Source organism: Oncorhynchus mykiss, chromosome 10, assembly GCF_057628025.1.
Source record: "Oncorhynchus mykiss isolate SJ-2025 chromosome 10, ASM5762802v1, whole genome shotgun sequence".
Taxonomy (NCBI): Eukaryota; Metazoa; Chordata; class Actinopteri; order Salmoniformes; family Salmonidae; genus Oncorhynchus; species Oncorhynchus mykiss.
Genome location: NC_143031.1, coordinates 50729232 through 50749674, shown reverse-complemented (window position 1 = coordinate 50749674; position 20443 = coordinate 50729232). Strand labels below are relative to the sequence as shown.

Below are 20443 nucleotides of genomic sequence, written 5' to 3'. Positions count from 1 at the left end.
ATTTGAAGTTAAGGCAAGGTTTTTAGTATGTCTTTGGGAAGGGACAAATGTGATTTGCTTATGCGTCTGAAGGAGATGCGCTGCAGACAGCTCGATTGATGGGTCCTTTTAGGTGGGTGGTGTGCATGTATGAGTTCACCAATCCCTTATGTCCATTCATACAGTTTACTACATTTGGCCAAGCCTGTCTGGACTTCATCTCTTTTAATCAGATAGAAAACAACAACCTATGTCTTGTTGCAGGGTCAGCATATGTGCAGGGAATGACGACAGGTGCCAGTTTTGCGTTTCCTCTCTTATTACATGTGGTGCAACTGAATGAAACGTAGCCCAGCTCTCTTCATGATTCATCCTACAGGATGCATAGCCTCTATCATAATATTTTCAGCAGCGTATTACTTTTCCAGTAGTATATGATTGTTCTCTAGTTACTGTGTCCTCTTGCTACTTTGAACAAAATATTGCCACATAGAATGACCGCAGAAGCATTGGTGACGTTATGCGAATTGTTTGGGAAAAGTGGAGGGAAAAACGCGATGGGCTTGATGTGAGTGGTTTAGTGCGACAAAATTGGACTCTATATTTTTTGTGGAATTCCTCTCCAATCGGACATTTCTTAATTTGTATACTAGATTAATATTTTGAGGTAATAACTTGAATAATAATAACGAAGTGTAATGATAATAGTAAAGTTGCAGAGAAAAGCCTCCTCTCTTTTGAGTCTGATATGCCTAATCCTCCCCCCCAACGGTTATGTTGGTGACATGTACATTGGCCTGGCCAATTACCTTGACCTCAAATTCCAAGACTGTAACAGCCCTAGACCCTAGACGATAAATATGTCTGGGACGGTTCAAAACAGACATTCGGACAGTTGTGGGACTATGGGCCAGAAAAGAAATTCAACACAAAGATGAGGCCGACGAAACGGCTCACAATATTGCTATAATAATAAAGCTTAAAAGTTGATAAACCATGAATAATTCACATAAGCGCAGCCGAATGCACACTGGAAAATGTGCAATGTATTTCTGCCTTGCTCGACAACGCTGCCTGACTGGGGGCTGTGCATGCACACGGGAAGAGCTGACTGACCGATTTCATTTTTTAGAAGCGCAGCGCACAGGCATAAAGGTTTTGTTTTAATTTAATTGAAACGGAAGTCTACTGAAGTGAGACTTTGTCCTTGTGTTCCTTGGCTAATTATATAGTTTTGTTCACCAGCTAGGTTGTTTTTCAATGTTTTGAGTTTCAACTGCTAGGGAGAAGCAATGTGGATACTAGTCAGACTCAATCTCACAGGCGAAAACATGCATTACCACAGTAAAATGTAAGTCTCTGTTTAAAAGACTTAAGTCACAAAATGTTTTATGAAATTAAACAATATAACACACTACTTCTTGCTACTAATACATGTATTGTTTTAGAAACATTACGAAGCGTGCTCATCTGTATTTTTTTTGTATGTTTTGTTGGTGTAATTTTAGAGATTTAATTTGATCTGGGCTGGTAAAAATCTGAATACCTTTCACAGTGGCTGGTGTACCAAAAAGTACATTTTAGTCCCTGGCTGTTAGCAGGTGGTGGCGCTCAATCAGGTCAAGGTGACCATTCTTCACTGACTGAAGAGGGAGGGTGAAGCACGCGCTCACACACACGCCGTTCTTTATTGTATGTTGTTGTTTAAGGGGGCAGCTGCTGGTGGAATGTAATGTCTTAAGTTTATTCCGGAACCAGTTCACAATAACATTGTTTGTTCTCTCTTAGATATATTGTATACATGTGGTTAGCATGTTCAGTTAATCAATTGTAATTTATTAGTAATGTAATGGATGTTTGCCTGTGTTCATTTAAAAAAAGAAAAAAACAATTCTTAACAAATTAACTTGATGTAGTGTAGACTCTCTGTATTTGTCTCAGAAATACACCAATTAATTTAAAAGCACTGCAAAAGACCCATGTTGGCATATCCCAACATTTTTTTTGAACTATTTTAATTTTGGGACGGTTCAAGATCAGTTTGGGTGCAGTTGAAATTGCACTTCCAGACGGTACCAGGGTGGTGAGGAAATAAAGTTAGTCGCATGCTCTGCCTAAACTACTACTCACTTCTCTTGCTTCCCTCCATTTTTCTCTTTTAAACATATTCTGTATTTTGTCACCAGGATTTATCCCTAGTGCTGGGATCCCTCTACAGAAGCAACTGGAACATGCCAATCAACAGTCTGGCTTCACTGACTCTGTGAGTTTGTTGGGCCCCTTAATAGAGTACCATTGCACACAATTAAATAATATGGTGTTAAGTGTTATAAACCATACAGTGTTCAAACAAACCTTTTTAGAGGTTGATCACAAGCAGTGTACTGTATCTGTTTGTGGACGGGCTGTCTGTGGTTAACTCACACGTAACTGTCCGTTAATCTTTGTCTGCTGTGTTTTTGTGGTGGTTTCAGAGTGCTCTACGGTCCGTGCACCCTCAGGCTCTTCATGCCAGTGCTGCAGGCCTGCTGCCTACCCCCTCCCTCACAGTGCAGATCCCTCCTGCCAAGGTAAGGCCAACCCTCTTTACCCACCTGCCCTGGGTTGTCTTCATTAGGACAAAAGTAGCAAAATGTTTTGCAATGAAAAACTAAACAAGTGTTTCTTATTGGACCGGTGTAGTTAGTCGCTCTCAATTTCACTCAGTTTTCTTCCATTTTGTGCCTAATAAACACAACCCCTGCTGTATGTACTACCCTCTTCCCTCTGGCATGACACACACCACAAAGCCACTTAGTCAGTTATCCTTATCAATTCATAACGTCATGTCTTCCTTTCTTGCTCCTCCTGTTCTGTGTGAATAGTCTGGCTTGCCATACACCCATCCCCCCCGTCCGGCTTCTCCAGGAAGCTTCACTCATGGAACTCCTCCACAGCAGGCTCACCCAGTGAGTATCCTATCACTAGGGCCTGGAGTTTTGGTTGATGATATGTAGTGATGATAAGATATGTGCTTTTACCGGTATTTCCAGCCTTATTCTGCTAGTGACGCAGCTGTCAGAAAATTGTAGGAAATTATATTTGACACGAGCTGTTTCCAATCAATCAATGGCTGGTTGTACGCGCGTGTTTTGCGGGGGTTCGCCTGATCCAGGGGAGGCGTAGTTCTGCAAATATTATTTTTTTTTTGGGCAAGGAACTCTTTTTGTAGATCAGTGATTCTGCACCTTACTTTGCTCAAACTGATCCTCTCCAACTGACTCAATTTCTGGTCATCGGCGGGTATAGAAATGGGGCAGTTAAAATGGAGAGTCAATGAAACCAACCATGGAAGGAGAAAGAAAAGTTCCAAAATAAGAATATAGCTTTAAGAAAAAAGTACGCGCCAATACTCCACAGGGATGCTCTTTGCAGATGACGACAATATATTCAGCAAAACATGCAACTTAGCATTAGCTCATAAACACAAAGACAGGATAGACGGACATCTGAAATAACATTACGCTGTCTCATAAGAGTTCTAGGACTACTGGCCAAGATCGTTTAGTCAGGTGGGAGGTCCTGGAGGATATGGTGGAGGGTTTCGCAAGTGCCAACATCCCTCTAGAAAAAGTTGATAACCCTGAAATGCGCGCCTTCATTAAATAAACATGTGAAAAACAGAGGCACAGTCCCTAGGTGGAGCCAACTCAGGAGTCGACATCTACCAAAGGTAGCCACAAAACACGAAGAGGAACTAAAACTGACACACTGGACGAATCAACTGACACACTGGATCACTATGTTCATATTTTGATTGTCTTGCAAGGAGAGCTGGGTGAAGATTGAAAAGTTGTTCTGGCTGATAGTGTACTGTCTGAAAGTATTAAAACATGTCTACAATATTATGAGGTTGATTTTAAAAAGATAACTCGATTTGTGGCAGACAATTCAAGGTGCATGGTGAATTCATGCAATTACATTCTGTGGGGGTTGTTATCAAATTGTTGCGTTTGACTGGCAATACCCGTGTTGTGGCTCTTGCAAGCAATATCTGGCAAACTCATTTCCCAGAGGTTGACAAACTTGCTGCAGTCATCAATAAAATCTTCAAACATTGCCCAAGCAGAAAACTTCGATAGAAAGAGCATCTCAGAGATCCATTACAGAAACAAGTTCCCCTCTGCTGACACAGCTTCCTCCCGAGCCATGTAAAACCCGATGGGGTACCTGGTACAAAGCTGTCGGATATCATTCAGAGAGTACCTGCACTTTTACTCATGCTTTGTGGAGGCGGAGAAGCAGATCTCTTAAGAGTGGAGAAGTTGTTGGTTAACTCTGAGGGTTTGCAGAAGCAACTTTCTCTAATTGCTTAACATGCAAAGAGCCTAATAGACCTCATCCAGTGGTTTGAGAGACACAAATCCAGAATTCACCTCACCTACAATAAAGTCAATACAGAAATAGCAGTCGACCAGACAGTTAACCGTAAATGTGTGGATACATTTTAATGAGGTCAAAGAAACTCAACTCCATATTATAACCCGGGTTACTCTGAAAATAGTTTCGATCAACCAGCTCATACATTTCTCAAGGCAAAACAGAATTTAAAAAAATCCCCAACAAGTGTTCAGTTGGAAGGTAAGCAGTCTGCGGTTATCTTCTTGTTTCAAATTTCACCAAAGATTGTTAGAACTGGACCAATACACACACCATGCGAAACCAAACCGCAGCGAAATGAATCCGTTCTGGAAAAGCTCTGCAAATGTACAATTACAAATATCTCTCTGTTTCAAACAATTCCGTTGATGTTGAAAGAACTGCGTCATCGTATGGTCAAGTATTTATTCACCAGTGCCAATCGGTCTATTATTATCACAATAGACGATTAGCGTAACCATACTAAAACTCTATTCACATGTGCTAGCCTAGGTTACGTTATTCTTTCTTGATGTTTTTTTTTTATGCATTAGAATGTTATGTAGGCTAAGGTTGAGACTGTGTCGTCTGTTATCGCAATTTCCTCTCCATTTAAGTTTTTACATGAATTTCTATAGTGAATGAAAAATGTATATAGATTTCTTTTAATCAAATGTGTATTTACGTTGCATTCGGAAAGTATTCAGACCCCTTCACTTTTCCCACGTTTTGTTAGCTTACAGCCTTATTCTAAAATGGATTAAATGAAAAATCCTCAATCTACACACACTACCACATAATGACAAAGCGAAAACAGGTTTATACATTTTTGCAAATGTATAAAAAAAAACAGAAATACCGTATTTTCATAAGTATTCAGACCCTTTGCTATGAGCCTCACCTGAGCTCAGGTGTATCCTGTTTCTATTGATCACCCTTGAGATGTTTCTACAACTTGATTGGACTCCACCTGTGGTAAATTTGATTGATTGGTCATGATTTGGAAAGGTGTGTGTGTGTACAGTGCACGTCAGAGCAAAAACCAAGCCATGATGTCAAAGGAATTGTCCATAGAGCTCCAAGACAGGATTCTGTCGAGGCACAGATCTGGGGAAGGGTACCAAAACATTTATGCAGCATTGAAGGTCCCCAAGAACACAGTCGCCTCCATAATTCTTAAATGGAAAAAGTTTGGAACCACCAAGAGTCTTCCTAGAGCTGGCCACCCGGCCAAACTGAGCAATTGGGAGAGAAGGGCCTTGGTCAGGGAGGTGACCAAGAACTCGATGGTCATTCTGACAGATCTCCAGAGTTTATGGTAGAGTGGCCAATTTGAAGCCACTACTCAATAAAAGGCACATGACAGCCCACTTGGAGTTTTCCAAAAGGCATCTAAAGGACTCTCAGATCTTGAAACAGGATTCTCTGGTCTGATGAAACCCAGATCAAAGTTTTTGGCCCGAATGCCAAGCGTCACGTCTGGAGGAAACCAGGCACCGCTCAACACCTGGACAATACTATCCCTACGGAGAAGCATGGTGGTGGCTGCATCATGCTGTGGGGATGTTTTTCAGCAGCAGGGACTGGGAGACAGTCAGTGTCGAGGAAAAGATGAACGGAGCAAAGTACAGAGAGATCTTGCTGCTCCAGAGCGCTCAGGACCTCAGACTGGGACAAAGGTTCACCTTCCAACAAGCTAGCAACACTAAGCACACAGCCAAGATGATGCAGGAGTGATAAGTCTCTGAATGTCATTGAGTGGCCTGGACTTGAACCCGGTAGAACATCTCTGGAGATAGTTGAAAATAGCTGTGCAGCGACGCTCCCCATCCAGCCTGACAAAGCTTGAGAGGATCTGCAGAGTAGAATGGGAGAAACTCCCCAAATACTGGTGTGCCAAGCTTGTAGCAGCATACCCAAGAAGACTTGAGGCTGTAAAAGCTGCCAAATATGCTTAAACAAAGTACTGAGTAAATGTTCTGAATGCTTATGTAATTTTTAATACATTTGCAAAAAGAGAAATTGTAACAAAACGTGGAAAAAGTGAAGGGTCTGAACTTCCCGAATGCACTGTAATTCAGCTTCATCTCAAGTTATAAAATTAATCTATGATATTCAATGTGTTCGAGGGTGATTAAAAGATTGTCTAGGTATAGTAAAATGTTGTCTGCATATAATGAAATTAAGTCCTCAGTAGATTTGAGGGAAATTGGTGTTACTTTCGATTTGACGAATTGTCTGGGCCAGGGGTTCCATGGATAGTAATAATAGCAGCTCTCTCACCTTGTCTGCTGCTTCTAGTGATTCTAAAAGGAGCAGTGCAGATATTACCTGTTATAACTATGGCTGAGGGATTGGCATATAGTATTTTAATCATATTAATGAAATTGGAGCCAATTCACAAAGTACCAGTCAAAATTTTGGAAACCTACTCATTCAAGGGTTTTTATGAATTTTTTACTTTTCTACAACGTAGAATAATAGTGACGACATCAACACTATGAAATAACACATATGGAATCATGAAGTAACCAAAAAACTGTAGACAAATCAAAATTTATTTTAGATTCTTCAAAGTAGCCACCCTTGACAGCTTTGCTCAGTTTTGGCATTCTCTCAACCAGCTTCATGAGGAATGCTTTTCCAACAGTCTTGAAGGAATTTCCACATATACTGAGCAATTGTTGGCTGCTTTTCCTTCACTCTGCAGTCCAACTCATCCCAAACCATCTCAATTGGGTTGAGGTTGGGTGATTGTGGAGGCCAGGTCATCTGATGCAGAACTTCATCACTCTCCTCCTTCTTGGTTAAATATCCCTTACACAGCCTGGAGGTGGGTCATTGTCCTGTTGAAAAACAAATGATAGTCCCACTAAGCGCAAATCAGATTGGGTATCACTGCAGAATGCTGTGGCAGCCATGCTAGTTCAAAGTGCCTTGAATTCTAAATAAATCACTGTCTCCAGCAAAGCACCCCCACAGCATAACACCTCCTCAATGCTTTACAGTGGGAACCACACATGGAAGATAATCCGTTCACCTACTCCGTATCTCACAAAGACACAGCAGTTGTAACCAAAAATCTCCAATTTGGACTCATCAGACCACAGGACATGTCCATTGCTCGTGTTTCTTGGCCCAAGCAGGTCTCTTCTTTTTATTGGTGTCCTCTAGTAGTGGTTTTGCAACAATTCGACCATGAATGCCTGATTTCATAGTTTCCACTTAAGTTGATGTTGAGATGTGTCTGTTACTTGAACTCTGAAGCATTTATTTGGGCTGCAATCTGAGCTGCAGTTAACTCTAATGAATTTATTCTCTGCAGCAGAAGTAACTCTGGGTCTATCTTTGCTGTGGCGGTCCTCATGAGAGCCAGTTTCATCATAGCGATTGATGGTTTTTGTGACTGCACATGAAGAAACGTTGAAAGTTCTTGAAATGTTCCGCATTGACTGACCTTCATGTCTTAAAGTAATGATGGACTGTCGTTTCTCTTTGCTTATTTGAACTGTTCTTGTCATAATATGGACTTGGTCTTTTGCCAAATAAGGCTCTTCTGTATACCACCCATACCTTGTCACAACACAACTGATTGGCTCAAACGCATTAATATCTCTAGGGTATGTGGGACGCTAGCGTCCCACCTGGCCAACATCCAGTGAGATTGCAGAGCGCCAAATTCAAATACAGAAATGCTCATTATAAAAATTCAGAAAATATAAAACTATTTTACATAGGTTTAAAGATTAACTTCTTGTGAATCCAACCACGGTGTCAGATGTAAAAAATGCTTTACGCCGAAAGCATACCTTAGAATTATTTGAGCAGACAAATCATTGCAAACAGTAACCAGCCAAGTAGAAGAGTTACACAAGTCAGAAATAGAGATACAATTAATCACTTACCTTTGATGATCTTCACATGTTTGCACTCAGAAGACATTAATTTATTCAATAAATGTTCCTTTTGTTCGATAAAGTCTCTCTTTTTATCCGAAAACCATTTTCTTCAGTAATCCACAGGCTCAAACGCAGTCACAACAGGCAGACAAACAATTTGGATTTTATCCGTAAAGTTCATAGAAACATGTCAAACGATGTTTATATTCAATCCTCAGGTTGTTTTTAGCCTAAATAATCAATAATATTTCATCCGGATAATAACGTTGTCAATATAAAAGGTAAACAAGAAAGGCACTCTCGGTCGTGCGCATGAAATAGCCATGTGATACGGCAGGGTCCACTCATTCAGACTGCTCTTACTCCCTCATTCTTTAGAGTACAAGCCTGAAACCATTTCTAAAGACTTGACATCTAGTGGAAGGCATAGGAACTGCAATTTGAGCCCTAAGTCAATGGATTCTGTAATGGCATTGAATAGAGCACTACAAACACAACAAAAAATCCTACTTCCTGAATGGATTTTTCTCAGGTTTTCACCTGCCAAATCAGTTCTGTTATACACAGACATTATTTTAACAGTTTTGGAAACTTTAGAGTTTTCAATCCAAATCTACTAATTATATGCATATCCTATCTTCTGGGCCTGAGTAGAAGGCAGTTTAATTTGGGCATGCTTTTCATCCAAAATTTCAAATGCTGCCCCCTACCCTAGAGAAGTTAAGAAGGAAAGAATTTCCACAAATTAACGTTTAACAAGGCACAACTGTTAATTGAAATGCATTCCAGGTGACTACCTCATGAAGCTGGTTGAGAGAATGCCAAGAGTCTGCAAAGCTGGCTTCAAGGCAAGGGTGGCTACTTTAAAGAATCTCAAATATAAGATATATTTGGATTTGTATAACACTTGTTTTGGTTACTACATTATTCCATATGTTATTTCATAGTTTTGATGTCTTCGCTATTATTCTACAATGTGTAAAATAGTAAAAATAAAAACCCTTGAATGAGTAGTTGTGTCCAAACTTTTGACTGGCACTGTATGTTCCAAGACACACCAAAGATATGACTAATCTAGTCTATCAAAATATTTTTCTGCATTGAAAGATAAAACAACCCAAGGAGCTGTTTCATATGAAGCATTTAAGATGTGTAATAGTCGGAGGTTGCAGAGGATAAATGTTTAACAAACCTGCTTTCGTCCTTGTAGACCAATTTGGGTAGTAAGCCTCGAAATGGGACGATAACATTTTGAAAACCTCTTTAATATCTGTGTTTATCAAAGATAGGGGGTGATAGTGAGAACTGAGTGGCATCCTTTAAAAAAAAAAAGCGAAGTTAGTGCTGTATTCACATCTCTTCCAAATTAACGGCTGTGTTAATAATTCCGAGCAGTAGTAGACCTAATTGATTCCAAAATTTTAAATAGACCTCGGGGAATACCATCTCATCCAGGTGATTCACCTTTATTCATGCTATCCAATGCTCTTTTGAGTTCTTTGAAAGAGATTTGGGCTCCCAGCAAGGTGGCTTCCTCTGTTGAGAAGAGTAGTTCTTCATTATTTTAGAAAGGGCTTAGTCTGGCTTGATGTGGATTAACAATCAGTGATGTAAGGTTCTTTAATTCATTTGGGTTCTGATAATTCCACTGTTTCAGATTCAGTAGTAGCTATATCAGCTAATTGATCATTATGCATAGCTTGTTGGCCAGTAAAAGACTGGGATGATTACCATGGGTAATGGTTGAGTCTAACTCGATGGACGGGAAATTCTTCTCTCTGCCTTATCAATAAATTAAGTTCTGTCTTGACTACCTGGTCTGAGAAGTGTTTGTTGAGAATGCTCTACAGCAGTTAACATTTCCAGTTCTGATTATCTTCTTTAATTGTGTAACGGAATGCTTGTGTTCCAACAGTGCAGTAATATCTAACAATACACACACATCTAAAAGTAAAATAATGGAATTAAGAAATATATCAATATTAGGACGAGCAATGTCGGAGTGGCATTGACTAAAATACAGCAGAACGGAATACAGTATATACATATGAAATGAGTAAAGCCGTATGTAAATATTAAAGTGACTAGTGTTCCATTATTAGTGACCGGTGATTCCATGGCTATGTACAGTGGGGCAAAAAAGTATTTAGTCAGCCACCAATTGTGCAAGTTCTCCCACTTAAAAAGATGAGAGAGGCCTGTAATTTTCATCATAGGTACACTTCAACTATGACAGACAAAATGTGAAAAAAAATCCAGAAAATCATATTGTAGGATTTTTAATTTATTTGCAAATTATGGTGGAAAATTGAAGTATTTGGTCACCTACAAACAAGCAAGATGTCTGGCTCTCACAGACCTGTAACTTCTTCTTTAAGAGGCTCCTCTGTCCTCCACTCGTTACCTGTATTAATGGCACCTGTTTGAACTTGTTATCAGTATAAATGACACCTGTCCACAACCTCAAACAGTCACACTCCAAACTCCACTATGGCCAAGACCAAAGAGCTGTCAAAGGACACCAGAAACACAATTGTAGTCCTACACCAGGCTGGGAAGACTGAATCTGCAATAGGTAAGCAGCTTGGTTTGAAGAAATCAACTGTGGGAGCAATTATTAGGAAATGGATAATCTCCCTCGATCTGGGGCTCCACGCAAGATCTCACCCCGTGGGGTCAAAATGATCACAAGAACGGTGAGCAAAAATCCCAGAACCACACGGGAGGACCTAGTGAATGACGTGCAGAGAGCTGGGACCAAAGTAACAAAGCCTACCATCAGTAACACACTACGCCGCCAGGGACTCAAATCCTGCAGTGCCAGACGTGTCCCCCTGCTTAAGCCAGTACATGTCCAGGCCCGTCTGAAGTTTGCTAGAGAGCATTTGGATGATCTAGAAGAAGATTGGGAGAATGTCAGATGAAACCAAAATATAACTTTTTGGTAAAAACTCAACTCGTTGTGTTTGGAGGACAAAGAATGCTGAGTTGCATCCAAAGAACACCATACCTACTGTGAAGCATGGGGGTGGAAATATCATGCTTTGGGGCTGTTTTTCTGCAAAGGGACTAGGACGACTGATCCGTGTAAAGGAAAGAATGAATGGGTCCATGTATCGTGAGATTTTGAGTGAAAACCTCCTTCCATCAGCAAGGGCATTGAAGATGAAACGTGGCTGGGTCTTTCAGCATCACAATGATCCCAAACACACCGCCCGGGCAATGAAGGAGTGGCTTTGTGAGAAGCATTTCAAGGTCCTGGGGTGGCCTAGCCAGTCTCCAGATCTCAACTCCATAGAACATCTTTGGAGGGAGTTGAAAGTCAGTGTTGGCCAGCAACAGCCCCAAAACATCACTGCTCTAGAGGAGATCTGCATGGAGGAATGGGCCAAAATACCAGCAACAGTGTGTGAAAACCTTGTGAAGACTTACAGAAAACGTTTGACCTCTGTCATTGCCAACAAAGGGTATATAACAAAGTATTGAGTGGAGTTTGGTGTGTGACTGTTTGAGGTTATGGACAGGTGTCTTTTGTACTGATAACAAGTTCAAACAGGTGCCATTAATACAGGTAACGAGTGGAGGACAGAGGAGCGTCTTAAAGAAGAAGTTACACGTCTGTGAGAGCCAGAAATCTTGCTTGTTTGTAGGTGACCAAATACTTATTTTCCACCATAATTTGCAAATAAATTCATAAAAGATCCTACAATGTGATTTTCTGGATTTTTTCTCTCTCATTTTGTCTGTCATAGTTGAAGTGTACCTATGATGAAAATTACAGGCCTCTCTCATCTTTCATCTTCCCCACTGTATATAGGGCACCAGCCTCTAAGGTGCAGGGTTGAGGAACCGGGCGGTAGCTGGCTAGTGATAGCAATTTAACAGTCTGACGGCCTTGAGATAAAGTTGTATTTCAGTCTCTCGTTCCCAGCTTTGATGCACCTGTACTGACCTCGCCTTCTGGATGATAGTGGGGTGAACAGGTCATGGCTTGGGTGGTTGATGTCCTTGATAATTGTTTTGGCCTTCCTGTGACATTGGGTGTTGTAGGTGATGCGTTGGGCAACTCAACACCACCCTCTAGAGAGCCATGCGGTTGTGGGCGGTGCAGTTGCCATACCATGCGGTTATACAGCCCATCCTTTTGTGATCTGTAAAAGTTTGTGGGAGTCTTAGGGGCCAAGCCAAATTTATTCAGCCTCCTGAGGTTGAAGAGGTGCTATTGCGCCTTCTTCACCACACTGTCTGTGTGGGTGTACCATTTTAGATCATCAATGATGTTTATGCTGAGGAACTTTAAGCTTTCCACCTTCTCCACTGCGGTCCCGTCAATGTGCATAGGGGCGTGCTCCCTCTGCTTTTTCCTGAAGCCCACTATCAGCTCCTTTGTTTTGTATTCCCAGTCACCTTGCAATGGTTAAATGCGGTGGTTCTAGCTTTCAGTTTAGCTTGAATTCTGCCATCTATCCACAGTATCTGGTTTGGGTAGGTTTTAATAGTCAGTGGGAACAACATCCCCTATACGCTTTCTGAGGAACTCTGTCACCGTGTCCGTGTATACATCAATGTTATTCTATGAGGCTACCCGGTACATATCCCAGTCCGCGTGATCAGAACAATCTTCAAGCATGGATTCCGATTGGTCAGACCAGCGTTGCATAGACCTTAGCACGGACTTACTGTTTTGAGTTTCTGCCTATAGGAAGGGAGGAGAAAAATGGAGTCGTGATCAGATTTGCCAAAGGGAGGGCGGGGGAGGGCCTTGTAGGCATCCCGGAAGAGAGTGTAGCAGTGGTCGTGTGTTTTCCCAGCGTGAGTACTACAGTGAATGTGTTGATAGAACTTCGATACCGTTTTCTTCAAATTTGCTTTGTTAAAATCCCCAGATAGAAGAAATGCAGCCTCAGGATATGTTGTTTGCATAAAGTCCAGTGTAATTCCTTGAGGGGGAATATACACAGCTGTGACTAACCAAAGAGAATTCTCTTGGGAGGTAATACGGTCGCCATTTTTAGCTGATAAATAAATTACATAGATCATTAACAGCTGGTTTCTAAACAACTATGGACTGCAGGATACCATTATTACAATATTCATTTGTATTTCTTTATTTAACCAAAAAGTAATTTCTGACCTACTGACTTATGGAGCAAAATACATGTAACGTTAGCTAGCTAGCTAACAGTACATTTTCACTTCAACTGAAATTGACTTTCTGACCAAATTAGAAGCGTGTAATATCTAAAAATGTAGCTAGCTAGACTCTCTTACGTGGATGGACGCTTCTCCCTCTGTCACGGATAACATGGTTGCCCTTAGTTTGAAGATGTGATCCGGAGCCTTCTGTGTGTTCTCTTTTCGACTCCCTCTGCATAGTTGCAATCAAAAGCCAGAATTATGTCCATCTCCTTAGCTATCGTACTGTAATTCCACTGCTTTCAAAACTCTGTCCTCCAGAAAGTGGAGAGCAACACTTATGCAGTTCTACTACGTGATATCTTTTTTTTATTTTTTAAAGCTGCGTTAAAAAGGATTACCTACACATACTGACCAGCTCATATCATAGACAAGTGTGCTACATGGCAGACAAATCCAAACTCAGCTCTCAGCATTTCCTGACCACTCATTATCTCATCTAATCACTGCTACCGGGAAGATTGCGGTCTTTTTCTGTGGCTAAACCAACTAGGCTTGTAATTTAATAATTGTATTCATATTTACAGATGGCATACAAGTGTGTTATTAAGGCACATGAAAATGCATGCATTTCTTGCCTAAAACTCATTTTGATTAAATGTTTTATTTGTAAAAAATATTTTAAATGGTGCTCCTGTGAAGTAGTGACACGCGACATAGCGTAGTTTCCTGAAACAAGTCACATTTGTGTAAATATTGTTAATGTCTTGACAAGCAAGCGGAAAGGCCGGTGTAGGACTTTTGAATGCACTTTTATTGATGGGCTTCCTGCCTCTGCTGAGATGGGTCTGGCTCGAGTATCCAGGACGTAGGCTACTGGCGGGGCTCACTCTAGACGTAGAGGGAATTCTCTGACATTCTTGTTTGTGTTGTGGAAATACTTCTTACAACATATTTTAGACACCCGAGCTTGTGTATTTCATATAGACTTTATTACAAAGTAACACGCTCCATGGAGCAACTGCCGGTCTCAGACTGAGATCCCTTTTTATATACAGTTTCAGTTTGACACAACATACATATTCACTCCTCTTTATGTATGTGATCCACATCTTTTGGTTTTCTGCCTCTTGTGTCCTAATCTTACTTCTAGTCTATCTACGGCCATCTTTACTTGGTTTCTCCTCCCCTTCTTGGCACATACTTCAGGGCATAGATTATATTGGTGGTGTAACCACCCACAGGACTAGGCAACGGCTTCTCTCATTGCCCAGTCACACACACATTCACAATTGCCTCCCTCCAAGCCCGCATTGATTGTACTCACCGCTCCAAGACGCACACCACATGCATCGGAAAATCCCCCATACTTGGAAACCGAATGTTGGTTGATAACAAGTGTGAATCAGTACCTTGGCGCCGACAGAGATGGCCGCCTCGCTTCGTGTTCCTAGGAAACTATGCAGTTTTTTGTTTTTTTTTACGTGTTATTTCTTACATTAGTACCCCAGGTCATCTTAGGTTTCATTACATACAGTCGAGAAGAACTACTGAATATAAGATCAGCGTCAACTCACCATCAGTACAACCAAGAATATGATTTTCGTGAAGCGGATTCTGTGTTCTGCCTTTCAACCAGGACAACGGAATGGATCCCAGCCGGCGACCCAAAAAAACGACTCCGTAAAAGAGGGAAACGAGGCGGTCTTCTGGTCAGACTCCGGAGACGGGCACATCGTGCACCACTCCCTAGCATTCTTCTCGCCAATGTCCAGTCTCTTGACAACAAGGTTGATGAAATCCGAGCAAGGGTAGCATTCCAGAGGGACATCAGAGACTGTAACGTTCTTTGCTTCACGGAAACATGGCTCACTGGAGAGACGCTATCGGAGGCGGTGCAGCCAGCGGGTTTCTCCACGCATCGCGCCGACAGAAACAAACATCTTTCTGGTAAGAAGAGGGCCGGGGGCGTATGCCTTATGGCTAACGAGACGTGGTGTGATCACAGAAACATACAGGAACTCAAATCCTTCTGTTCACCTGATTTTAGAATTCCTCACAATTAAATGTCGACCGCATTATCTACCAAGAGAATTCTCTTCGATTATAATCACAGCCGTATATATTCCCCCCCAAGCAGACACATCGATGGCTCTGAACAAACTTTATTTGACTCTTTGCAAACTGGAATCCATACATCCTGAGGCTGCATTCATTATAGCTGGGGATTTTAACAAGGCTAGTCTGAAAACAAGACTCCCTAAATTGTATCAGCATATCGATAGCGCAACCAGGGCTGGAAAAACCTTGGATCACTGCTATTCTAACTTCCGCGACGCATATAAGGCCCTGCCCAGCCCTCCTTTCGGAAAAGCTGACCATGACTCCATTTTGCTGATCCCTGCCTACAGACAGAAACTAAAACAAGAAGCTCCCACGCTGAGGTCTGTCCAACGCTGGTCCGACCAAGCTGATTCCACACTCCAAGACTGCTCCACCACATGGACTGGGATATGTTTCGTATTGCGTCAGATAACAACATTGACGAATACGCTGATTCGGTGTGCGAGTTCATTAGAACGTGCGTTGAAGATGTCGTTCCCATAGCAATGATTAAAACATTCCCTAACCAGAAACCGTGGATTGATGGCAGCATTCGTGTGAAACTGAAAGCGTGAACCACTGCTTTTAATCAGGGCAAGGTGGCTGGTAACATGACCGAATACAAACAGTGCAGCTATTCCCTCCGCAAGGCTATCAAACAAGCTAAGCGTCAGTATAGAGACAAAGTAGAATCTCAATTCAACGGCGCAGACACAAGAGGTATGTGGCAGGGTCTACAGTCAATCATGGACTACAAGAAGAAAACCAGCCCAGTCACGGACCAGGATGTCTTGCTCCCAGGCAGACTAAATAACATTTTTGCCCGCTTTGAGGACAATACAGTGCCACTGACACGGCCTGCAACGAAAACATGCGGACTCTCCTTCACTGCAGCCGAGGTGAGTAAAACATTTAAACGTGTTAACCCTCGCAAGGCTGCAGGCCCAGACGGCATCCCCAGCCGCGCCCTCAGAGCATGCGCAGACCAGCTGGCCGGTGTGTTTACGGACATATTCAATCAATCCCTATACCAGTCTGCTGTTCCCACATGCTTCAAGAGGGCCACCATTGTTCCTGTTCCCAAGAAAGCTAAGGTAACTGAGCTAAACGACTACCGCCCCGTAGCACTCACTTCCGTCATCATGAAGTGCTTTGAGAGACTAGTCAAGGACCATATCACCTCCACCGTACCTGACACCCTAGACCCACTCCAATTTGCTTACCGCCCAAATAGGTCCACAGACGATGCAATCTCAACCACACTGCACACTGCCCTAACCCATCTGGACAAGAGGAATACCTATGTGAGAATGCTGTTCATCGACTACAGCTCGGCATTCAACACCATAGTACCCTCCAAGCTCGTCATCAACCCTGGGTCTCGACCCCGCCCTGTGCAACTGGGTACTGGACTTCCTGACGGGCCGTCCCCAGGTGGTGAGGGTAGGCAACAACATCTCCACCCCGCTGATCCTCAACACTGGGGCCCCACAAGGGTGCGTTCTGAGCCCTCTCCTGTACTCCCTGTTCACCCACGACTGCGTGGCCACGCACGCCTCCAACTCAATCATCAAGTTTGCGGACGACACAACAGTGGTAGGCTTGATTACCAACAACGACGAGACGGCCTACAGGGAGGAGGTGAGGGCCCTCGGAGTGTGGTGTCAGGAAAATAACCTCACACTCAACGTCAACAAAACTAAGGAGATGATTGTGGACTTCAGGAAACAACAGAGGGAACACCCCCCTATCCACATCGATGGAACAGTAGTGGAGAGGGTAGTAAGTTTTAAGTTCCTCGGCATACACATCACAGACAAACTGAATTGGTCCACTCACACAGACAGCATTGTGAAGAAGGCGCAGCAGCGCCTCTTCAACCTCAGGAGGCTGAAGAAATTCGGCACTCACAAACTTCTACAGATGCACAATCGAGAGCATCCTGGCGGGCTGTATCACCGCCTGGTACGGCAACTGCTCCGCCCACAACCGTAAGGCTCTCAAGAGGGTAGTGAGGTCTGCACAACGCATCACCGGGGGCAAACGACCTGCCCTCTAGGTCACCTACACCAGCCGATGTTACAGGAAGGCCATAAAGATCATCAAGGACAACAACCACCCGAGCCACTGCCTGTTCACCCCGCTATCATCCAGAAGGCGAGGCCAGTACAGGTGCATCAAAGCTGGGACCGAGAGACTGAAAAACAGCTTCTATCTCAAGGCCATCAGACTGTTAAACAGCCATCACTAACATTGAGTGGCTGCTGCCAACACACTGACTCAACTCCAGCCACTTTAATAATGTGAATTGATGGGAAATGATGTAAAATATATCACTAGCCACTTTAAACAATGCTACCTAATATAATGTTTACATACCCTACATTATTCATCTCATATGTATATGTATATACTGTACCCTATATCATCTACTGCATCCTTATGTAATACATGTATCACTGGCCACTTTAACTATGCCACTTTGTTTACATACTCATCTCATATGTATATACTGTACTCGTTACCATCTATTGTATCTTGCCTATGCTGCTCTGTACCATCACTCATCCATATATCTTTATGTACATATTCTTTATCCCCTTACACTGTGTATAAGACAGTAGTTTTGGAATTGTTAGTTAGATTACTTGTTGGTTATTACTGCATTGTCGGAACTAGAAGCACAAGCATTTCGCTACACTCGCATTAACATCTGCTAACCATGTGTATGTGACAAATAAAATTTGATTTGATTTGAAGCGTCAGACGTCAGGGAGATTGAATATGTATTTATTGAATTTTTGTGGGAGTTTGAAAACGTACTGGCCCAAGTGGGCGATATGAAAGAGTTTGCAGGGCCAGCGGGCTGCCCTGAATGTCGAGCGCTGCTTATGGAGCAGGTGTGTTTCTTGGAGCATTGCTGTATCAATATGGTTTCTTGGAAGGATATCAAGACCGCTGACACGTTTGATAGGACATATAAGGTATTTCAAATTCCAAGAGAGAGTTGCTATTTCTGCCATTGTTTTTCAGAAAAGAGTGTTATATTAACTGTATAATTGTTGTCTTTAGTGTTGATAAGCCCAAGGATGTGTAACAAAAAGCAGGACCCACTGGGAAATTCACCCATTGATTGTTCCCCACCCAGAACACCCTCCCTGTAAACCATTTCCCCCTTCTCTGACCCCCCTTTGCCTAACAGATTTAGCTTGCATAGCTGCAGATTTCACCTCATTGTATGTTGCCCTCTGTTTTAGCAGTTTGGCTCTCAGGTCTGGTTAGATGTTGATCCTCTTCTACAGTGCCTTGCGAAAGTATTCGGCCCCCTTGAACTTTGCGACCTTTTGCCACATTTCAGGCTTCAAACATAAAGATATAAAACTGTATTTTTTTGTGAAGAATCAACAACAAGTGGGACACAATCATGAAGTGGAACGACATTTATTGGATATTTCAAACTTTTTTTAACAAATCAAAAACAAAAAAATTGGGCGTGCAAAATTATTCAGCCCCCTTAAGTTAATACTTTGTAGCGCCACCTTTTGCTGCGATTACAGCTGTAAGTCGCTTGGGGTATGTCTATCAGTTTTGCACATCGAGAGACTGAAATGTTTTCCCATTCCTCCTTGCAAAACAGCTCGAGCTCAGTGAGGTTGGATGGAGAGCATTTGTGAACAGCAGTTTTCAGTTCTTTCCACAGATTCTCGATTGGATTCAGGTCTGGACTTTGACTTGGCCATTCTAACACCTGGATATGTTTATTTTTTAACCATTCCATTGTAGAGTTTGCTTTATGTTTTGGATCATTGTCTTGTTGGAAGACAAATCTCCGTCCCAGTCTCAGGTCTTTTGCAGACTCCATCAGGTTTTCTTCCAGAATGGTCCTATATTTGGCTCCATCCATCTTCCCATCAATTTTAACCATCTTCCCTGTCCCTGCTGAAGAAAAGCAGGCCCAAACCATGATGTTGCCACCACCATGTTTGACAGTGGGGATGGTGTGTTCAGCTGTGTTGCTTTTACGCCAAACATAACATTTTGCATTATTGCCAAAAAGTTCAATTTTGGTTTCATCTGACCAGAGCACCTTCTTCCACATGTTTGGTGTGTCTCCCAGGTGGCTTGTGGCAAACTTTAAACAACACTTTTTATGGATATCTTTAAGAAATGGCTTTCTTCTTGCCACTCTTCCATAAAGGCCAGATTTGTGCAATATACGACTGATTGTTGTCCTATGGACAGAGTCTCCCACCTCAGCTGTAGATCTCTGCAGTTCATCCAGAGTGATCATGGGCCTCTTGGCTGCATCTCTGATCAGTCTTCTCCTTGTATGAGCTGAAAGTTTAGAGGGACGGCCAGGTCTTGGTAGATTTGCAGTGGTCTGATACTCCTTCCATTTCAATATTATCGCTTGCACAGTGCTCCTTGGGATGTTTAAAGCTTGGGAAATCTTTTTGTATCCAAATTCGGCTGTAAACTTCTTCACAACAGTATCTCGGACCTGCCTGGTGTGTTCCTTGTTCTCCATGATGCTCTCTGCGCTTTTAACGGACCTCTGAGACTATCACAGTGCAGGTGCATTTATACGGAGACTTGATTACACACAGGTGGATTGTATTTATCATCATTAGTCATTTAGGTCAACATTGGATCATTCAGAGATCCTCACTGAACTTCTGGAGAGAGTTTGCTGCACTGAAAGTAAAGGGGCTGAATAATTTTGCACGCCCAATTTTTCAGTTTTTGATTTGTTAAAAAAGTTTGAAATATCCAATAAATGTCGTTCCACTTCATGATTGTGTCCCACTTGTTGTTGATTCTTCACAAAAAAATAGTGTTATATCTTTATGTTTGAAGCCTGAAATGTGGCAAAAGGTCGCAAAGTTCAAGGGGGGGCGAATACTTTCGCAAAGGCACTGTACATAGGT

General features: G+C 42.3%; 1 protein-coding gene across 2 annotated transcripts in view; it reads left to right on the top strand.

Annotated features, from left to right (window-relative positions):
* Window positions 1–20443, top strand: part of LOC110534217 (G protein pathway suppressor 2) — a 38640-nt gene that overhangs the window by 14710 nt on the left and 3487 nt on the right. For both annotated transcript variants that reach the window (XM_021618937.3, XM_021618938.3), the window contains exons 9-11: window positions 2166–2242; window positions 2454–2549; window positions 2844–2927. In XM_021618937.3, the coding sequence (XP_021474612.1) occupies window positions 2166–2242; window positions 2454–2549; window positions 2844–2927 (257 nt within the window). The remainder of the gene's footprint in view (window positions 1–2165; window positions 2243–2453; window positions 2550–2843; window positions 2928–20443) is intronic.